Source organism: Oryctolagus cuniculus, chromosome 15, assembly GCF_964237555.1.
Source record: "Oryctolagus cuniculus chromosome 15, mOryCun1.1, whole genome shotgun sequence".
Taxonomy (NCBI): Eukaryota; Metazoa; Chordata; class Mammalia; order Lagomorpha; family Leporidae; genus Oryctolagus; species Oryctolagus cuniculus.
In genome coordinates, this window is record NC_091446.1 from 847,851 (window position 1) to 868,556 (window position 20,706).

At 70.2% G+C, this 20,706-nt stretch overlaps 2 protein-coding genes across 6 annotated transcripts in view; one reads left to right on the plus strand and one right to left on the minus strand.

The window, feature by feature from the left end:
• STK32C (serine/threonine kinase 32C) overlaps window positions 1-8,663 on the plus strand; it is a 57,791-nt gene extending 49,128 nt beyond the window's left edge. For all 4 annotated transcript variants that reach the window (XM_051830112.2, XM_051830110.2, XM_051830114.2 and 1 more), the window contains 10 exons: window positions 307-458; window positions 2,531-2,704; window positions 3,191-3,228; window positions 3,320-3,409; window positions 3,720-3,823; window positions 4,136-4,252; window positions 5,243-5,368; window positions 5,451-5,582; window positions 7,675-7,742; window positions 8,115-8,663. In XM_051830112.2, coding sequence (XP_051686072.1) covers window positions 340-458; window positions 2,531-2,704; window positions 3,191-3,228; window positions 3,320-3,409; window positions 3,720-3,823; window positions 4,136-4,252; window positions 5,243-5,368; window positions 5,451-5,582; window positions 7,675-7,742; window positions 8,115-8,259 — 1,113 coding nt within the window. In that variant the 5' untranslated portion in view covers window positions 307-339 and the 3' untranslated portion in view covers window positions 8,260-8,663. The remainder of the gene's footprint in view (window positions 1-306; window positions 459-2,530; window positions 2,705-3,190; window positions 3,229-3,319; window positions 3,410-3,719; window positions 3,824-4,135; window positions 4,253-5,242; window positions 5,369-5,450; window positions 5,583-7,674; window positions 7,743-8,114) is intronic.
• Window positions 8,664-8,790: 127 nt separating this feature from the next.
• DPYSL4 (dihydropyrimidinase like 4) lies at window positions 8,791-19,807 on the minus strand. Of its 2 annotated transcripts, XM_051830103.2 has the most exons (15): window positions 19,635-19,807; window positions 17,123-17,211; window positions 16,472-16,656; window positions 15,723-15,887; window positions 14,779-14,840; window positions 14,617-14,697; window positions 13,666-13,734; window positions 13,312-13,432; window positions 12,513-12,669; window positions 12,194-12,335; window positions 11,676-11,846; window positions 11,194-11,373; window positions 9,836-10,001; window positions 9,276-9,392; window positions 8,791-9,087 (listed from the first exon to the last, which is right to left on the minus strand). In XM_051830103.2, the coding sequence occupies exons 1-14, from the start codon at window positions 19,671-19,673 to the stop codon at window positions 9,301-9,303; spliced, it is 1,719 nt and encodes a 572-aa protein (XP_051686063.1). In that variant the 5' UTR covers window positions 19,674-19,807; the 3' UTR covers window positions 8,791-9,087; window positions 9,276-9,300. The 2 variants fall into 2 exon arrangements, with proteins under 2 accessions (XP_051686063.1, XP_051686062.1); XM_051830102.2 differs by having other exon boundaries at window positions 8,791-9,392; window positions 19,635-19,806.
• Window positions 19,808-20,706: the final 899 nt, after the last annotated feature.

Genomic DNA, 20,706 nt, shown 5'->3' on the forward strand with positions numbered 1-20,706 from the left:
CGTCTGCTCTCTCTCACTTTAATTCAGGACCCTGAGGGGAGCTTCGGGGGGGGCGCTGATTTCAGCTCACGGTGCAGAGGTTACAGGTCAAGGTCGGGCAGCCCTGTGGTCTGGCATCTGTCAGGGCGGGGCAGTCATAGTGGGGAGCCACATCGGCCTCGGGGGGTCGGGGAGCCGAGCCCTGCTCCGCCCCAGAGCGTGGCCGTCCACAGCGTGTGCCACACAGCCTGGAGCCCGGGCTTGCCCGGAGCCGTGTCTGTGCCGCGGGGCCGGGCCGGGGCCCTGCTGAGGCGCCGCCGCCGGCAGGTGTGCATCGTGCAGAAGCGGGACTCGGAGAAGATGTACGCCATGAAGTACATGAGCAAGCAGCAGTGCATCGAACGCGACGAGGTCCGCAACGTCTTCCGGGAGCTGCAGATCCTGCAGGGGCTGGAGCACGTCTTCCTGGTCAACCTCTGGTGAGGCCTCGGCCGCCGCGGGGAGGGCGGGCGGCGCGCCAGACCCCGCGTGGCCCCTGCAGGCGGCGGGAGGCTGGCCTCTTCCTCTCCAGGGTCCTCCGGCCTCTGGCGGTGGGCTCTGCTCTGGGTGCACGCACGGCGGGTGTTCCCGAGGGGCCCCGGCCAGCGGCTCCTGGGCCCTGCCAGCCACCTGGGCACACCCGGCAGGAAGGGGCTTCCCGGTGCACGGTGGCCACATCCGGAAGCCGCACACGGCTCTTGAACGCTGCCAGTGGCTCCCTCCGTGGCGACAGGGCCCTCACCCTTCCTGGGCTCCATGTGGACATGGGGGTGCTGGAGCACACGGAGCAGGCAGCAGCCCTGCCCCCCCGCGCGACCTCATCCTGTCCCTCCCTCGCGGCCCCCTAGTCCCCAGGGGACAGCATGCATCTCAGTGGGCAGTGGTTCCACAGGTAGGGGTGCTCCCTTCAACCTGTCCCACCGCTGGGCGGCCAGGAGGGCAGGGCTGGCCCACAGCCTCCCTGCAGTCGCCGGGCTGGGGTGGCGCGGGCACGGCGCCCTCCGTGACGGACGCTCGCTTCCTGCACGGAAGGAGGACCAGACTTCCTCTCCGGGGCCTCAGAGCAGCCCCGGCCCTGCCGGCCTCACTAGGAGGCAAGGCGACCTTGCAGGCAGACGCAAGGGCTTCTGGGTGGACCTGTCCTCGCTGTCCCCAGGCCTCTGCTCTGAGGGTGGACCTGTCCTCACTGTCCCCAGGCCCCTGCTCCGAGGGTGGACCTGTCCTCGCTGTCCCCAGGCCCCTGCTCCGAGGGTGGATCCTAGAACCACTTGCGTCAGGGTGTGTCTGTGGTCTGTGGGCCAAGCACCCGCACAGGCAGACGTGGGCTGTTGTGGCTCACCGCTGTCCCTCTCTGCTGTAGCCGGCACCCCACCCCCACCCCCACGCCAGCCTGCTGGGGATGTCGGCTGCCATCCCAGGTCCACGCAGGACAGGGCCACCCCAGCCCACCTGCAGTGTGGGGGCCACCGCCCTGTCCACTGCTCACGCGGAGCCCAGCACCCTGGCTCCCTTTGCTCCACGGCTCTGATCTCCACCTTCCCCCCCTCCACTGAGGACGAGGACGGTGGCTCCTGTAGGCAGGCCAGGGGATGTCCTTTGTAGCTTTACTCTCAGAAGGACCAGCTGATTGACAATTAGAGTTTCTCCACGAGCTAAAAGAGCACTTGCAGGGTAGATGACTTTAAGATGTTTGCTGTCACCACCACCATCATCTTCAGTGACATTATCATGACCCTCACCATCGTCACCATCATCATGGTCACCATCAGTAACACTAGAATCTTCACCACCACCATCACCATTGTCACCATCACCATTGTCACCATCACCACCACCATTGTCACCATCACCACCACCATTGTCACCACCACCATCACCACCACCATTGTCACCACCACCATTGTCACCACCACCATTGTCACCACCACCATTGTCACCATCACCATTGTCACCATCACCATTGTCACCACCACCATCACCATTGTCACCATCACCATTGTCACCACCACCATCACCATTGTCACCATCACCATTGTCACCACCACCATCACCAGCATCAATGATCTTCATTGCCGTCACCAACACCACTGCCATGGCACAGCACCATGGCTGCTTGCTCTGGGCAGCCCCCGCCCGGCACCGTGGCTGCTGCTTGCTCCGGGCAGCCCCCGCCCGCGCTGTGCCAGGCGTCTGCCGTGCCGTCTCCTCGCTGACAGCCCTCCGAGGCGGCGGCTCCTGTGCCTGTTCTACTGAAGCCAGGGCAGCCGGGAGCAAGCGGAGGCAGGCGCTGCGTCTGCTCTCCGGGTGTCCCTTGCGAGCGGCTCCGGCCCCTGCCGGGCCACCTCCAGGACAGACTGCTCCATCGTCTCCCAGGTCGTGGCCCAGAGCAGCTCTGAGCGGGGGTAGAATCCGTGCTGGGGACAGGACCTGCTCCTGGGACTCCCCGTGGGGGCGGGGCTCCGCCGGTGGGGGTGTGGCAGGTGCACACCAGGTGCTGCCTTGGCGCCCACAGGTACTCCTTCCAGGACGAGGAGGACATGTTCATGGTGGTGGACCTGCTTCTGGGCGGGGACCTGCGCTACCACCTGCAGCAGAACGTGCAGTTCTCCGAGGACACCGTGAGGCTGTACATCTGCGAGATGGCGCTGGCCCTCGACTACCTGCGGAGCCAGCACATCATCCACAGGTGTGCGCCCGCCCGCCCGCCCGCCCGCCTGCCCGCCCACCTGCCGGTGCGCCCGCCCACCCGCCTGCCGGGGCGCCTGCCCGCCCGCCCGCCCGCCTGCCCAACCTGCCCGCCTGCCCGCCCGCCTGCCTGCTCGCCTGCCCGCCCGCCTGCCCAGCCCGGGCCGGCCCTCCCTGCAGCCCTGCACAGGTCGATGCTGGGCGCCACAGTTGCATCCCTGGTGTCCGCCTAGGGGCAGGCCCTGTCCAGAGGCTGAGGCTGGGCCCTGGCTGCTGGCTGGCATGGGCAGACCACAGACCCGGCTGCTCCGGGGGTCAGAAGGTGGGGGTGCTGGTGATGACCCACCTGGGCAGAGAGGCTCGGACCCCACACGAGGGTGTTAGGTCCCAGCATCCGCACAGGCTGAGCCGCGGGGGCGGGGGGGGGGGGGCCGCGTCCTGGGGAAAGTCCAGCACGGCTCCAGGAGCTGCCTTGCCCTCCACGCAGGGACGTCAAACCCGACAACATTCTGCTGGACGAGCAAGGTGAGCCGGGTGGGGGTGCCGGGCAGGGGCGCCGGGCGGAGGCGGGCCGGCGGGGAGGGGCTGTCCCTGTGCCTGGGTCCCCGCCTCACAGGACACGCCCACCTGACCGACTTCAACATCGCCACCATCGTGAAGGACGGGGAGAGGGCGACGGCGCTGGCTGGCACCAAGCCCTACATGGGTAAGCCCACGGCTGCTCAGCCGGCGCCGCCCCCGTCCCGGCCCCCCGCCCTCGGCTGTCTGGGTCCCCCACGCGGAGCCTGGCCCCGAATGATAGGAGCTCTGGGGCTGTGCTGGACGCGTGCAGAGGGGTCGGGGCGTCCCGGAAGCCGGGCCGAGGGCCTGGCCACGGAGCCGGCAGTCTGGTTCTCGCCCAGGCCCCTGCCGTGGGTGCTGCAGGAGGGAGGGTCCCCGGGTGGGGCCGGAGCCCGGTTTGTAGGGCCCGGGTCGGGGTGCCGGCACCCAAGAGCCCCGCCGTCCTCTCTGCAAAGCCCCAGAGATCTTCACCTCCTTCGCCAGCGGGGGGACCGGCTACTCGTTCGAGGTGGACTGGTGGTCGGTGGGGGTGATGGCCTACGAGCTGCTGCGAGGATGGGTAAGGCGCCTGGGGGCCGTGGCGTGGTCCCCCCGGCTGGCTGCTTCCCAGGGTGCGGCGGGGACCCGAGCCGGGGAGGCAGGTGCTGCCCTCAGCCCGAGGGCTGCCCCTTTAAGGGTGTGTGGGCCGACGGCCGAGTGAGCAGGGAGGGGGACGGCTCCCGGGGGTGCCCAGCAGAGGGAGGCCCGGGCACTGGTGTCACCGCCCCCACCTCCCGCCCTGGGGGCTCCTTGCCGGGGTGGGGTGTCTCCCCGGCACCATCCTGGGCGCCGTGGGGTCGGAGTGCCCGGCACAGCGCCCGCCTGCCCGCAGAGGCCCTACGACATCCACTCGAGCAACGCCGTGGAGTCCCTGGTGCAGCTGTTCGGCACCGTGAGCGTGCAGTACGCGCCCTCCTGGTCCAAGGAGATGGTGGCCCTGCTGCGAAAGGTGAGCCCCGCCCCCGGCTTCCTCCTGAGCTCCTGCCACTCGGGGAGGGCGGGGCGGCTCTAGCTCTGCCCGTGAGCAGCCTGCCTGACCCCGAACCCAGTCCCTGGCTCTGTCATCTGATGTCCCCCGGCGACGGGCGCCAGTCACCGGCCCACCTCACACGTCCTGATGCCCCTCAGGGTGGGGTGCTGGCCAGGTGCAGGCGCAGGCGGTGCCCTGGGCTCCTCTGGCCTTGTTCCGTCCCTTGGAGGAAGGCAGCCCTGCCCACTGCCAGTGCCTGGGGCACCCGGCTCAGGGGACAGGCAGAAAAGAGGCTGGACCCGAGCGCCTCCAGGGGCCCATGGACGCCGCCTGCAGGGACCCCGTGTGGCCCTCAGCAGCTGAGGTCAGGTCTGGGCTGGGGATGGCTCCCTGATGGCCGGCACACTTCACCACATGGGTGGCTGCATCCCAAAGTGGGGGGTGGGGGGAGGTCCTAGAGCCCGGGGTCTCCTGTGCACGGGAGGCCGGGTCAGGCTCCGTGAGGGCCTCCTGACTCCACGAGGGGGTCCCCAGTGGGAGTTTGGCTCCAGAGGCCCTGAGTGGACAGAGGGGACAACCCAGACAAGCCCCACGCTCGGCACCTCACGCAGGGCCTGCGGCGTTCTGGCCGCCATGAGCCTGGCAGGCGGCGCTGGCGGCTGGGACGCTGCTGCCCACGGTCCTGGGGTTCCGCCCTGTGCTGGAAGTGGCTTCACCTTCGTGACCCCCTGCTGCCCCCAGTGTCCAGGGAAGGAGCCATCAGACAGGCCTCCACTGCCACCTGCTGGTGGGCCCGGCAGAGCCCCCGGCCGACCCTGGCTGTGGGGCCTGTCCCTCACCGCGTGGCTGAGCTGACCGCATTGCTCTGCCTGAAGTCGGTGCCTCCTCCCTTTCTGTGCCCCGAGAGAGCCTGCACTTCCTCCCCTGGCCTCGCGGTGGCCGGCCCTGCCCAGCGGCCTGTCTCCGCAGCTCCTCACCGTGAACCCTGAGCACCGGTGCTCCAGCCTCCAGGACGTGCAGGCGGCACCCGCCCTGGCCGACGTGCCGTGGGCTGCCCTGAGCGAGAAGAAGGTGGAGCCAGGCTTCGTGCCCAACGTAAGCTGTGGCGGTGCCCGGGCGGGGCCCTGGGCCAGGCGGGCGGCCCCTGCAGCCGGCTCAGCACCCGGCGCCTCCACAGAAAGGCCGCCTGCACTGCGACCCCACCTTCGAGCTGGAGGAGATGATCCTGGAGTCGAGGCCCCTGCACAAGAAGAAGAAGCGGCTGGCCAAGAACAAGTCGCGGGACAACAGCAGGGACGGCTCCCAGTCGGTGAGTGCGGGCTCCTGCCCCCTCCTGTGCGGGGCGGCTCCTGGGGCGTGCGGGCTCCTGTCCCTCCTGGGACGGCTCCTGGGGCGTGCGGGCTCCTGTCCCTCCTGGGACGGCTCCTGGGGCGTGCGGGCTCCTGCCCCCTCCTGGGACGGCTCCTGGGGCGTGCGGGCTCCTGTCCCCCGCTCAGGGTGTGCTGAGGTCTCCTGCGGTGTCCTACGTGGCCGCGGCGAGCAGCCGCTTTCCCTGAAGTCCTGAGAAAGCCCACACCCCTGCCCTCACACAGCCTCTCCGAGCCCCTTGCCCACTGGGAGCGCAGGCTGTGAGCGCGCACAGGAATCGCGTATGGGAAGACCTCAGCATCCAGGTGTGCTAACGGCTACGAGCGTTAGTGCCTGGGTGTGCCCCTCCAGGTGCACTAGGTGTGCTAGGTGTGACTTCCCAGGTGCACGTGCGTCCTGGGGCTGCTCTAAGAAGTCGCCGAGGGTGGCTGCGGCAGCAGACGTGCGCTCTGGAGAGTCCAGCTTGAGGTACTGGCACAGCCGAGCCCCTCCGAGGGCTTCCGGCTTCTGACGGTGGCTGGCCGAGGCGTCGCTCCATCCCATCTCTGCCGCTGGGGCCCAGAGGCCACTGGCCACTGCTGTCATGGGAATGACTGGCGCTAGACTCGAGCTCCCTCGACGGTTCCTTGCAGGGCAGATGTCCCAGGAGTGAAGCCCCTCCATGTTTGTGTTCCGGGAGCGTGTCCCCTCCGCGCTGGCGGGAGCTCTGGACGTGGGCCCCGGCTGGTGGCCTTCCCCCGCCTGCGCTGTCCTGGCACCACCCCTGGTGTTCTGCAAGAGGGCCTTTCTCCCTCCTGAGATTTCCTGTCCCGGGCTCTCGGCCACCTGATGGGCTGTGGCTGGGCGTGGCCTCTGAGCCTCCCGGGTCTGTGGACTGGAAACTCGCGCCCTCTCCTCGCCCTCCCGCTGGTGTGTGTCCCCACTGTGCGGCGTGTGACTGGGGAGACAGGTGGGAGGTAGACAGATCTTCCATCCGCTGGCCCACTCACCAATGCCTGCGACAGCCAGCACGGGCCAGGCCAGGCCAGGCGCCCATCCAGGGCCCCCACCTGGGTGGCGGGGACCCCAGCTCTTGAGCCGTCACCGCGGCCTCGCAGGTGCAGTGCAAGGAAGTGTCCCGGGGGCAGGGCGGCTCCACCCGGGGCACCGGCGAGCGGTGCAGGCGCCCCACGCCTCGGCTCGGCTCTCAGCACGACACCCACCCCCAGCGCTTCTCTGCGCCCGCTCTGGGGGCTTCTGAGGCCGTCTCCGTGCTGCCCCCCCCCCCCCAGCCATCAAGGGCAGCCGCAGCGCCACTGCTCGCTCCCTCCTGTTCTGTCTCGGGGTCCCCGTCGCTCCGCCCCGTGGTGCTGCCTTGTGGCCGCGGCCCCCTCCGGCTCGGGGCGCAGGTGACCCCGCCCCCAGGTGACAGCTGCTCGCTCTGTGCCGCACGCGGGTCTCACGGCGCCACGTGCTCTCCGTCCGCCCACCGTTCCTCCTCCCTCTTGCTGGGCCCCCTGACTTCTGTTGTGAGCTGCGTGGGCGGCCTGGGCCTCTGTGCTGCGTCCACTGTCGCTGAGGGCGTGGAGGCTCTGCGTCCCTCCGGGCCCTCGTTTCTGCCCCCTCAGCCGCGTCCCCACCTTTACGCTGGGGTGGGGGTGGGTGCAATAGACTGTGAGGCCCTCCCAGCCTCCCCCAGGGCCCTGGCTCAGTGGCCAAAGGAGGGCTGGAGGGGGGCAGAGCCAGACAAGCACCTTCCCCCCATGGGGGGGTGGTCCCCTGGAGAGCAGATTCTCCACTGGGTAGGGAGCGGGTGGGGGTGGGGGCTGCCCCTGGTGGCTCAGCACCCCCTTCCAGAGTCACGGGGTGCCCGCAGACGCCGGCCTGGGCAGGGAGCTGGCCGTGGGGGGCAGTGTTCCTCCAGGGCCACAGGCACAGACCCCAGGACCACTGGCTGGGCGCGCCTCCTCCGCAGCCCCCAGCGGCTGACCCCAGTGCCCGGGAGCAGGGCCTGGCTGCCCGCTGTGGGCTCAGCGGTGCCACTCTGCCCGCAGGAGAACGACTACCTGCAGGACTGCCTGGACGCGATCCAGCAAGACTTCGTGATCTTCAACAGGGAAAGGTGAGTGGGGGGCCCGGGCGGCCCTGGGCAGGGGGCCTTGCTCAGGTCAGGACTGACAGCCTCCTGGGACCCCCACCCCTCAGCTGCTCACTCAGTACCCGTCCTGTGTCAGAAGGGGCCAAGGTGGGCCACACGCAGTGCACACCTGCTGCCCTGGGGGTCTGGGAGGGCTTCCTGGAGGAGGAAGGATGTGCAGGGCGGGGTAGGGACCCCATCCCTTGTTGCTGACACAGAGCCTGCAGGAGTCCAGGGCTCCTCCCTGCCGGACGTGGGCTGTGCCCTGCCCCCTCCACCCCAGCCTCCCCACGGTGCCTGGGTCCGCGTGGGCCCCAAGGAGGCGAGCACAGGCCCCACCCCATTTCTCTCTCCCAGGCTGAAGAGGAGCCAGGACCTCATGAACGAGCCGCCCCCCATCCCCGAGCCCGGGGCCGCGGTGGAGCCTGGGGCCGATGGCGAGGTGGAGCCCTCCGCCCTGCCCATGTGTGGCTCTCTCTGCCCCTCGGCCGGGAGCAGCTAGGCCAGAGGCGGCGCCATGGGGGCAGCTGACTCGGACACTATGGAGGCTCGGACCAGCCGTGGGAGGCGCAGCCCCAGATGCCTGCAAGGAGCCCAGGCCACGTCTCGCACCCACAGTGCAGGGCGACACTGGCTCTGGGGGGGGCGTGGGTGCCTGCGCAGTGCCACCTGGGCCCCAGCCCCTCGCGGTGTGCAGGGAGCCACCTTGCCCCAGCTGCCCTCCGCCCGCGGCCTGGCGGGCCGGGAGCCCTGGGCCCTGAGACTCAGCGGGACGCTGCCCCGCCACCCGCACGTTCACTGGCCGGGGCCGGGGCCGAGGGAGGGAAGGGAAGGACGTTTTCTACTGAAGCCGAGTGCCGGGCGTCTGTAGTTCCCGCCGCAGACATTACAGCGTGAGAACCATCAGGTCGGCGCCGCGTGTTCTGTGTCAGGACTGGGCAGCCCCGCCACGCTCCAGGCCGTGGGCGCCCGGCCCCGCAGGTGACAGCTGCCAAGGCGAGGGGAGAAGTCAGGGCTCCGCACGCACAGCGGCCTCGGAACAGATGCCTTTAATGCCCCCCTGGCCCCAAACAGAGCTGCCCCAGGCTTCCTCCCCCCAGGGGCCAGCGGGTTCCCTGCAGACTGGGGCTGGGAGGGCGTGGTCCCGGGAAACGCTAAGTTCCTGGTGGATCCCTGACGTCACGCAGCGCCCAGGGCAGGCAGGAGGGCTGGGCCGTTCCTCCCGCGGGGGCAGCGCCTCGGCTGGGACAGGCGGGAGCAGCAGGGCTCCCGCGGGCAGTGATGAATGCAGGGAGGCCTCCGGGCTGAGGCCCCCTCCTCACCTGCCTCCCTGCAGGTCGAAAAGCACCTGGTGGGCCGGGGCCCGGGGCCGCCTCGCCTTGGCAGTGAAATCCGGCCCCCAGACCCCAGGACCAGACCAGGGTCCCCCAGGGCAGCGCCTGTGGGGGCAGGGTGGGCGGTGGAGCACCCTTCAAGGTAATTCTCAGAGGGAAGAGCTAGCTGGCGGGCGGCACCCACCCAGGGCCCCTCTGAGTCCTGAGGTCTACGAGAGGGAGGTGATGTTGGAGCGGCCACCAGGGGGCGCCATGATCTTCTGTGCTGTGCGCCTGGCAATGTGGTCGTCGGCCTGGGACCCTGGAGAGAGAGCAGGGTGGGTGTGGGAAGGGGTGGGCGGCAGGGGCTGCTTCTGTGCGCCCAGGAGGGCAGCACCTCCGCCACGCCACACGCCACACGCCACGCCACGCCACGCCACACGCCACGCGCGGGTTCGCTCCCCGAGGCTGTGCTGCACAGCCCAGCACCCGTGAGGCCCTAAGATCTGTGGGGACTGCAGGGTGACCCAGCAGGAAGCCTCCCCTGGAGGGAGGGCCAGGTCCTTCCTGTGGGCCGCGTTCCGGGCCCACGTGCCGGGGGCCGGCAGAGACCACCCTCACCTCCGAGGCAGGACAGCGGGCGAGGTCAGCTGGGGTTTGCTGGGGGCCCAGTCCTGCCAGCGTCCCCGAGTTCGTCTGTGTGCAGCCCAGGTCCCACCCCCGGATGCTCCACGGAGCCCAGGGCCCCTCCCCTGCTCGACTCACCAGAGAGGCTGAATCCCGACTGGTGCAGGTTGCGCACGGGCGGCACAGAGATCTTGCCAGGGCAGGATGCCCGGGCCTGGGCGCCGCCCCCCGGCTTGGCGGGCACCGTCGCCTCGTGCACTGGCCCATCATAGAGGCCTCGGGGCACGCCGTGGATCTCGGCCAGCTGCAGCCAAGGGGGCTGGTGTGAGGGCTGGGCCGGCCCGCCCCCTCGAGCCCCCCACCCCGTGTGCACACACCGGCCATACGTGTGCGTGAAGCCTTCCTCCAGGCTCCCCGCGCCCCGTCTGCACAGGGGCTCCTTTGGGAGATGGGACCCAGCGCCCATGGCCAGCTCGCCCCACCTGACCCTGGCAGGGCCCGACACGCAGTCCTGGGCCCTCACGGCCCCAGAAACGGCCGCAAGGGCTGCGGCACTTCCCAGGAACCCCTGCAGCCTCCACAGCGGACAACCGTGGACCCCCGCCGGGTGTGCAGGTGCCACCAGCCGGCCCCTCCCCCGGGACTCCCGGTCACGGTCACTGGCGGGGGGGAATGAGTCAGGAACACCAGGCCCCAAGGACTCTGCTGGCTCCGCCACCTCCGACTCTGCTCATGTGGACCCGGGCTGCGCCTCACTGAGCTGCAGGCTCCCATCTTGAGTGCCACATCCTCGCCCCCACCCCACCCTCCACATCCCTGGGGAGGAGGGGTGGTGCTCCAGGGTGAGAGCCCCGCTCAGCTCCAAACACCCACCCTCCCTGCTCAGCACATGCATGTGCAGTGTGGGCGTGTGCACGCGTGCTCATGTGTGTGTGCACTGAGCCGTGAGTGCATGTGCTCACTTGTTTCTGTGCCTGTGCTGTGGTGCACGTGTGGTAACTGTGTGGGAGAGTCCACATTTGTGCTCCTGTGTGCATGTCCCATGTGCAGTAACCATGCAGGTGAGTGAGCTTACATGTGTTTGGAGTGTGTTCTTGTGTGCATGTGGCCCTGTGTTGTATGTACCAACGAGTGTGCATACATACTGTGCCTGCATGTGGCTGTGGGCGCGGGAGCACCTGTCGGGTATGGCTGGTGACCCCAGGAGCCAGGGAAGGCTGTGGACAGTGCCCACAACCCCCAAGCTCACTGTGAAGACACCCGCGTCCAAGCTGTGCTCAGCGTGTCTCTTGGGAGAAACCCCTGGGGTCTACACTGGGGCTCAGGGGCTTCCTCCCAGAGGTGCCCACAGTGAGCTATTTCCATCCCGATTTCCCGGAACAGCCCTGGTTACTCGGTGACCAAAACAACAAAAAGACCCCCGGGCAGCACTCACCACGCAGGGGGCGCGATCCCGCACGCACGCATGCGCGCATGCGCACACCCCCGGGCCTCACCCTGTTGCGGGCTTTTATCCGCTTGTAGACGAAGTCGGGGAAGCTCTTCCGGGGGATGAAGCGGCCGGTGCCGGGGCTGACGGTCACGCTCCCGCCCTCCAGCACCACGCGGCCCTGGCTCACGACCACCACGGGGGCGCCTCGGCACTCCAGCCCCTCAAACACGTTGTACTCCACATTCTGGGGGGACAGGCATGCGCCCGGCACCCTCAACCCCTGCTTCCAGACAACCTGGGCCGGCCAGCGGGATGGGGTCTCGGACGTGCCTGGTGCCCGCGCGACTGCAGGGTCTTTGAAGGGCAAAGGGACCACCAGGGAGCGGGCACTAAGCTTGCTCTTCCCCGGCCGCGGCAGACACACAGCACAGCTCTGCCTCAGTCTCCCCGCCTGTGCGAGGGGGGTACCCGCCCCCCAGGGTCAGCAGCAGAGGAGGTGGGCGGGCCCGGGACCCTCCCGGGAAAGCTGCCTGGGGCTCCCCGTACCAGACGGTGGCTCTTGGCAGAGATGACCTGGGTGGCCTTGGGGTTCCAGACAACCAGGTCGGCGTCGGAGCCCACGGCCACGCGCCCTTTCCGGGGGTAGAGGTTGAAGATTTTGGCAGCGTTTGTACTGGTCACGGCCACGAACTCGTTCTCATCCATTTTCCCTGTGGCCTGCAAGGCAGGGGCCAGAGCTGAGGCGTGGTCCCCGGCACCCGGGGCAGTCCCTGGGGCCCAGGCAGCCCGGCCCCGGGGGAAGGGGCGCTGCTGTCTCAGACCCACCCCAGGATGAAGGAGCCTGATTTCCGGGCGCAGCTGGGGGTCAAGGGTGTGGCTTCCTCCACGTCATGTCCCCTGAGGACCCGAGGAGGCTGGAGGTGGCGAGGGGACAGGCGGCTGGGGTCGGGTCTCACTCACAGGGGCCCTGCACGGCAGGGCTGTGGGGGTGGGGGCCCAGCCCGGGGACAGCCACCAGCTGCTCCCTTTCCAAGGGACTGAGACCCCCGCCGGGCGGCACTCACCACGCAGGTCTCCCAGACAACGGCCAGGCGCTCCTCCACGCCGTTGGTGCCCTCGGGGATCAGGGTGAAGTTGTCTTTGCCCACAGCCTTCTGGGCGGTGGTGAAGGTGCAGTGGGCGCTGCCCGTCACCTGGAGGTCCCCACTGTGGACGGGGCAGGGTCAGGAGAGCCGAGGGCCCAGCCCCCCGAAAGGCCAGGGCCGGAGTGACCTCCGGATGAGGGGTCCTCGGAGCAGGGATGGGCGTGAGGGGCCTCCCAGGGCTCCAGCTCCGCCCCGTGCCTGCGTGCAGGGGTGCAGCCAAGGCCCGGCAGGTGCTCACCTGGACAGCAAGGAGGCCAGGTGGCCTGCGGTGGTGGGGTCCGGGCTGATGGGGGGTGAGGTGACGAAGGCCGCAGCCTTTGCCCAGTTCTTGCTCCAGTAGTGAGAGCCATCGGTGCCCAGGCTGGCCGTGATGGGCTCCCCGAACACAACCACTCCTGCAGTGGGCGGGGCCGGGCACACGGGCCTGGCACTGCCGCCCCGACACCCCCACCGGTGCCTCCTTTTCCTGGCCTCAGTAGCCGGCCCCCATCTGGGCAGACACTTCAGTCCTGAGTGGACATGGGTGGCCCCGGGGGTCCCTTGGGGGGGCCTGCAGCAGCTGACAGAGGGTCTTCTCCATGCCCAAGCCCCCCAGTGGCTGCGGTACACAACCCTGCAGGTCCCCGATGGTCCTCACCGTGGGCCCCGCCAGAGGGCAGCACGGCAGGGGAGGGGCCCCAGCAGGGCCCCACGGATGCCCCCCCAGGCCACCAGGCAGGTCCCGTCTGACCCTCGGTGCACCCCTCCCGCCAAGGCTGAGTGAGGGCGATGCCCCTGGATGCACAGGCTCAGCACAGCTCTGCCCGGGTACCCGGGCTTGGGGTGACAGGGGCTCTGGGGCCCCTAGGGGGCAGCAGCTGCTCCAAGGCTATAGGGACCTGGGTCCAGCCCCTCCCTGCCGGTACTCAGGCACCTGCGTCTCCACTGGGCCGCACTCCCGGGCACAGCCTGCGCAGCAGCGCCCCCACACAGAGGCCAGGCAGGGCCAAGGCCGCCTTCCCCCTCAGCACTGCGGCCGGCAAGGGCCGGGCACTGACCTCTGCGCTTGGCCTGGGCGATCACGTCGGCCGCACCCTTGCTCATGACCTTGGTGACGTACAGGGGGCAGTTGGCCTGCTTGGCGATGGTGATGGCCCGGAACACAGCCTCGGTCTCCACCTGGGGACGGAGGAGGAGTCAGGCCCTGGAGAGCGTGGCGGGGGCCCAGGGCCTGTGGGGACCCTCCTGCTGGGGTGAGGCCTCAGCCTGGGGCTGTACCCAGGGCCCGAGGCAAAGGCGGCAGAGCGCCCAGGGGCCCGGGGGCCTGCGCCCGGCAGGGGAAAGGCTGCCAGTTCACCAAGCTTCGCCCGGGGAGGGGGCGGCTGGGGGACGCTGGGCAGGAGGGTGCTCACCTCCTCTGGGTGGCTGAGCACGTGGCCCTCGGGGCCGGTGATGCCGAGATCCAGTAGCCGCTTCTGCTCCTGCACAAACCAGAGCCGCCCAGAACTGTCCACCACGGGACCAGGGACAAGGCCCACGGCTCCCCAGGTCACCCCAGGGACAGCTGGCTCAGGGCTCCTGACTGATGGGCGACTCAGCCACCAGCCCCACCAGTGAAGGTGCGTCCCCACGGGGTAAACAGGGCCAGAGCCCAGGGTGACCACGGCTCCACCAGCCGGGCTCCTGCTCCCACACTGTATGCGGCGCTGGGGTGAGCAGCGCCAGGGAGACCCCCACAGCCAGGCTCGGGCACCGGGGCCTCCAGCCGAGCTGCACCCCCTGCCCGGGTGCTGTGCTCAGCTTGACCTTGATGTCCTTGTGAGCACTGCAGGGTGGGCGCAGCACCCTGCTGGCCCGCAGCTGACCGGCAGACAAGGACCCCACGGAGCTCGGGCATGGGGGCCTGGCCTGCCCGGGACTTGTCTTTGGGTCTGGGGTGTGGGGAGGTGACCCCCACCCCCACTGCAGTCCTAGGGGCCGCCCTGCCCGGAGTCTGAGGGCATGGGTGGTGCTGGCCCCTTCCGGGTGCCATCTGATGTGCTGGGCGGGTGCAGTCGGGTGAGACGCCCCAGGGGGGCTGTGACCCTCGGGGCTGAGGCTGGCTTCCAGTCAATCCCAGCCCTTCGGGGACATTTTAAGGCTGGGGGTATTCTTGATACCGGGGCGGGGTGATCCCAGGAAAAGCTGTATCACGACGTCGCAGGCCCCCAAGCTCCCTAACTCGCCCTAACCCTGTTTGACCTCTGACCCAGGGCAAGCTACCTAAGGAGCACACTTAGCGTTCCCTCCCCCTCAGCCTCCGTGGGACCAGGCGCTCGCTCTGGGCGTCACCGAGGTCACCCTCTGCCCCCAGCCCTCGGCACCTCCTCCACGATGTCCCCGTTCTCGGCGTGCACTTGGGCCAAGGCGCCCAGGTCCCTGACGATGCTGAAGATCTCGTACATCTGGGGGGCGGGGGGCAATCAGTGTCCACCCAGCGGCGCCCCAGGACTTCCTCCCACCCCTCTCCCTGCACCTGCCCTCACCTGGCCGTCCGTGCACTGGCACCTGTCCTTGTACGCCATGAAGACCAGAAAGGAGTTCACGCCTGCAGGGGGGCGTCAGACAGGTCGGACACCCAGGGAGGCCCCTGCTCCTCACGTCCGGAGGGCCCCAGGCCGGGAGGCCTCGCACGGTGCCGGCTGGCCTGGCGGGTCCTGAGGCCTAACCGCCCGCCACACACAGCAACAGCAGGAGCCGAGCGGCCTGCTCCTCCTGGGTCCAGGGCGAGGGTCGCCGAGAGCCCCCCACTGACAGAGCCCCTGCACCTGGGCCTGCATCCTCCATCCCACCTGCTCTCTGCAGAAGCAGGGTTGGGGCCCGGCACGCGGGGGCCTCCCTTTGCCACAGGGTAGGGCCTGCAGGGCACAGAGGCGCCCACGGAGCGGACACGAGCTCTCTCAAGTCTTTCAAGAGCTCGGGCGAGCGAGACCCCCCGAGGGCGGCGCCGGCGTGAGGGCTGTGTCGGGGACCACAGCAAGTGGCCGTCACGAACCCCCGGCAGGGCCGCGGCCCCTCCGCGGGTGCCAGAGCCCTGCGGCCTCCCTGGCCCGGCCGGCGCAGCACTGGCCTGACCTCGCCACAGCCCCATGCCAGGCCGCGGCTGCAGATGACCCCGGAGCCCAGCGGCGAGAACCCAACGCTGCCCAGGCTGCCCGGGCAGTGGCAGAGAACCAGAGCTCTCGGCTCCTAAGGGGTCCGGGACCCCGGGAGGCAGGGCTGCCTTTCCTGGGAGAGCGATGGGGCGGGTGTCTCGTAGATGGGGCGGGGGCCTGTCCAGATCTCTCAGCAGCAGAGGAAACCATCTTCGAGTGACTCCTACACGACTCTGCTCCCCCCTCGGCCACCTGCCCTTGGGTCAGGAGCGCCCAGCAGGAGCGGGTCTGCGAGGCCCCTCCCCCTCCGCCCCAGGGTCGCGGCGGCCGCTCACCCTTGTCCCTGACCAGGGCCTCCAGCTCCTCCTTGATGCTCTCGTGCCAGCGAGGGACGTCCACGTGCAGGGAGTAGTCGCAGCAGGCCGAGCTGTCCGCCCGCTCCCGCCACTGCTCGTAGGCCGCCAGCAGGCTCACCCCCACATCGGGGAACACGTGGTCCACTGTGGGGGCAGCCGTTCAGCCAGGGCCCCCCACTGCCTGCCAGGGCCCCCCACTCCCAGGGCCCCCCACTGCCTCCCAGGGCCCCCTACTGCCTCCCAGGGCACAGGAACGCGTGTTGGAGGGAGAGAGGCCAGCGGGAGCCTTCTCCTTCCACTGTACACGCCAGCTCCCCCAAAGCCCGAGTTCAAGCCACCCCACTCCCAAGGGACCCGCCGCCCCAGGAGAGTGGCAGCAGGGGCCACGCCCGCTGCAGCCTGGTGAGGAGCTGGGTGCTGTCCGTGGTGCTGGCGCCCCAGAACAGCCCAGGTCGCCGCGCGCAGAGGACCCTCCCTCCCCACCCCGCCACACCCACACCCTGTCCAGTGGGCACCTGCTCCGCCTCACAGGGACCCCTGGGCTCCGGCCGGAGGCAGGTGACAGGCAGTGCGGGAGCCTGGACAGCGGGGACCGGAGACGGCCGCCCGCTCCACGGAGCGACAAGGAGCTCCCCGCCCAGCACGGGCTCTTCTTCAGGCCCCAGCTGAGCCGGGCTGACCAGGCAGTGACCAGGCGGTGCCTGCCACCCCAGAGCCGCCCCACTCACGGATCATGGTGGTGCCTCCCGCGAGGGCCGCCTTGGTGCCCTGACAGAAGTCGTCGGCCGGGGCCATGCCCAGGGCGGGCGCCTGCAGCCTCGTGTGGACGTCGACGCCACCCGGCAGCACCAGGAGGCCGCGGGCGTCCACGGTCCTCACGCCCTCTGGGACGGTGAGGTTCTCTCCAATCTGCCTGAGGGCGGCAAGGAGCGAGGTCACCGGGACGGACAGCTCGGGCTGTGCGGGGGAGGGGCTGCCGGGGGGGGGGCAGCCAGTCGGCAAGGCCCCACCGCCCCCCTCAGGGCCCCGGGGGCGGTGAGAGCAGAGTCTCCCACGGCCCAGGACACGGAACACGGAGCTGTGCTGACGTCTGTCACCCTCAGCTCCCCGGGGGCTCCCACGCGCTGCTGGTTGAGTGACAGCAGCAGAGGGGCGGCGACTTTGTGCCACCGCTGGGAGTGACAGCCGCTGCTCTGTCTTCCAAGGCCTCAGGACGGCTCACTGGACGCAGCTGCTCCCCTGAGGACCCGGCCCCCCAGCAGCCCCGCCCACCACTTCCGGGGAGCAGCGTTCTGGAAGGGCTGCCCACACGCACCCAGATTTCGCCCAGAAGCCACGGGCTGCAGAGCGCGAGCCCGGCGCTCCGGGCGGGGACTCACTTTATCAAGCCGTCCTCGGCGTACACGTCGGCGTAGAAGGACTGGTCATCGTTCACGACCCTGCCGCCTCGGATCAGCAGGCCGTCACTCTGGCAGAGGCAAAGCGCCGGCCATTTTCCAAACCGAGTTTCTCAAGAACGCCGCCTGCGCCCCCTGCCTCTGGGAGGTGCCCGGGACCCGGGCCCAGCACAGGAGACCACAACTCCCACTACAGCCCACACGGGCAGATGTCGGCCAGAGGTGACCCGAGCGGCCCCCAGGCCAGGCAGCCTGGGCTCAGGGACGACCCGGGGCGCCGGCAGTGGTGGAAGTGCAGCCGCATGGCAGACCACAACCACATCTCCAAACTGACCATCCATCCGGCCCGTCGCGCCTGAGCCCTGTGGGCCTGTGGCAGCGCCGGAGGCTGGGGGACAGAGCAGCGCCCCAGCAGGCACGGTCCCCACCCCAGGAGGCAGATCACGCTGTGACGGCTGCTGTGACAGGGAGGGGCCAGGCCACCTCAGAGGGGACGGGCAGCAGCCCATGCAAAGGCCCAGAGGCAGGAAGACCTGGAGAGGCGGCTGGGGGCTGGAAGCCTGGGGGGGGGGGCGGGGGCAGGGGGGCGCTCTGGGCCCAGGTTGTCTAGACAGGGGTTTGGAGGGGTCTGATTGATGGGCATCAGCTGGCTTTGATTACGGTTTGACTGACATTTGACAGAGATCGCCTGGGCTGCTGGGTGGGGTGGGAGTGGGGTAGCTCATCCAGGTGAGATGAATGGTTGGGGGCCACAGGTGTAGGGCGATGAGGGGCTGGGCAGACAGTGGCCACTGCCGTGGGGTGAGCAGAGGCTGGGGGGCCAGGCCAGTGCCTCCTGGGTGCGTGGCATCAGGCAGGGGCAACGCCAGGGCTTGACAGACGCAAGACCAAGTCCAACAACCCCACCAGTGCGGGAGGCAGGAAGTGGGTGTCCCCAGGGCCCCTCTGCAGGCCCCGAGACCAGCGGAGAGAAACACAGAGGGCAGAGCAGCAGGGCCGCCCCACCCTCCTGGGACCTGGCCGGGCTAGCCCAGGCCTCCGGGCTCTTCCCACACAGCCAGCCTCATGACACCTGTCACTGGGGCTGACGCGCAGCTGTGGGGCCTGCACCTTGCGAATCTGCGACGGCACCCGCCTGCACTCTGCAGAAAGGGGCAGAGCACCCACAGCCCCGGCCCCCCCACAGCCCCTGCCCCCAAAGGCCCCACCCCCCCACAGGCCCCGCGGCCGCCCCCAGAGCCAAGAGTATTTCCAGGCCAGTGAAAAGCGTCCGAATTTCACACTCTGGGACTCACAGATAAACAGCCTCGGCCAAGCAGCCCAGGCCCGTGTGCCCAGCAGGGCCGAGCAGCGCGGTGAGGGAAACCTGCTGACCCCAGGACCACCTCGCCCCACGGCGCCCCACCTGCCCACTGCCACTCCCAGCTCGGCACCGGCCGGCACCGGCCCACGCTCGGCCTGGCTTCTGCAGCCAGGGTGGAGGCCAAGGCCACCAGACCCAGCCCCTCCCCTGGAGCAGCTCCTTCCCAAACCCAGCCCGGGAGGGGCTGGGGGCCCCAGGTGGAGCCCCGCTCACCTCTGGGGGTGGGGGTGGGGAGGATTCCAGCACCCAAGTTCTGGGGACTTTCTGGGGTTCAGAGCTAGAGGGCCATGCACTGTGCTGTGTGGGCTCAACCCGCCGCTGTTCTCCCAGGTCCACCTGGAGCCCGGCGCTGGCCCAGCCAGCTGGGCAGGAGGCCCTTGCGTGGGCAGGGGAGGGCTCAGGAAGCAGCCCCCAGGCTCCACTGCCGGGGCCAGGTCAAGCTCCCTCCACCTCCCCCTCCTTTCTGCTCCTGGCCGCCTCTGTGGAGAGAGGGGCTTGTTTCCATGCAGGCCCAGGTCAGCCTGACCACTCGGTGCCTCCGACCGGGCCTTCCTTCCCTGGAGCTGCCAGGTGGGCGACCAGCAGGTGCTCGCCTCTCCTCTCTCAGGGTCTCGGAACCCCAGCTTCGCGGTGGGGTCGGGGTCCCGTGGGTCTGGGCCCAGCGGCCATGGCTAAATGGCTTTGTCTTGGACAAAGAGCTCCAGCGGAGGCCGCGGCTGCGCGTCCAGGGGGCGGGCGGCCCCCCAGGCTGCTCCAGGAACCGCACCTCCGGGCGCCGGGCACAGGCTGGGCTGCCCAATCAGGGCCGCGTCCGGTCACGCCGCGGGCAGGGACCCGAAACCCGTCCGCCGCGAGGAAGGCGCCCTGCACCACGGAGCCGGCGCTCGCGGTCCAGGCCCCCGAGCGCAGAGGCCCCCACAGCCGGCCGGCACGGGGCCGCGCTTCCCGCTCCGCGACCCAGCCGGCGCTCGCGGGGACGCGGGGATTCCCGGCACAAGGCACACTGAGGCGCCAGCACCCTACGAGACCTAAAGGCAGCGGCCAGAAGGGTCCACCCGGGGCCCCGGCCCCGCTCTGGGGTGGGGGCAGGGAGGCCACACCAAGCGGGGCTGGGACCGGGCCCGCGCTCACCGTGGTCCGGGGGACGCTCTTCCTGCCCTGGAAGGACATCCTGCTCCGGGACCCGCTCCGAGCGGCGTCGGCGGCGGACTCAGGCGGGCGACGCGCGGAGCCGAGCGCGCGCGTGGGTCGCGGGGCGTGCGAGTGCGAGCGCGCGAGGCGCAAGGCTCCGGGGCCCCGCCCGCCCCGCCGGGCCCCGCCCCGCCCCCGGCGAGGCCCCGCCCCGGCCCTGTCCACGCCCCCAGACTCCGCAGCCCAGCGCCCCCGGCGGCCCCAGGCTGCGGTCGCTGCTCGCGAAGGGTGGCGGGTGCTGGGGGAGGGGGCTGCGCCGGTCTCGCGCTCGGCGCCCCGCCGAGCCCGGGGAAAGGGGTGGGCGGGCACAGTCCGGCCAGCCCCGCCTGCCTGGTCTCGGGCCTAAACAGGCCGCGCCCTCCCGGCGGTGCGGACGCCTCTCCGCGAAGCTAAGGCAGGAGACAGAGACCGCGCGGGGGCGGTGATGGAGCGTGGGGCTGGGGGTTGGGTGGGTGGCAAAGCCCAGGCCAGTGGGCAGGGAGGCCTGACCGGAGTCCTGAGCCAGCGGCCTGGGTCTTGCGACCACAATCCGCTCAGGCCATACGACGTTCCAGGCCGGGCGCGCCCAGCGGCAGCGTCTTGTTCCCCGCCGAGCCTGGGCCGAGACGGGGGTCTCGCGGGCTCCCAGCCTCCTGCAGGAGGGTCGGAGGAGGGAGGGCTGCGGACGGGGGGCCTCGCTCTGTCCCTGTTCCCAGCCGGGTCGCGGAGGGAACTGTCCACGCGGCGGGTGCTGAACATGGCCGTCTCCCTCGCGCACGCATGGGCTCCACAAGCGCAGGGCGCACTGGAGACACCGCAGGGACGGGACCCACACACGCCGGCCGCTCCCGGAGAGTCGAGCCAAGGCAGGGGCTTGTGCGCCCACGGGCGACGCTGCCATGGTGGCGCAGCCGCGTCTCCGAGCCCAGGCTCCTACTGGCCGGCACAGGCCACGCACCCACCCGCCCCGCCCCGCCCGGATCTGTGTGGGCAGCCCGGCGCCCCCGCGCCCCCACACCGAGGCCCTGCTGAC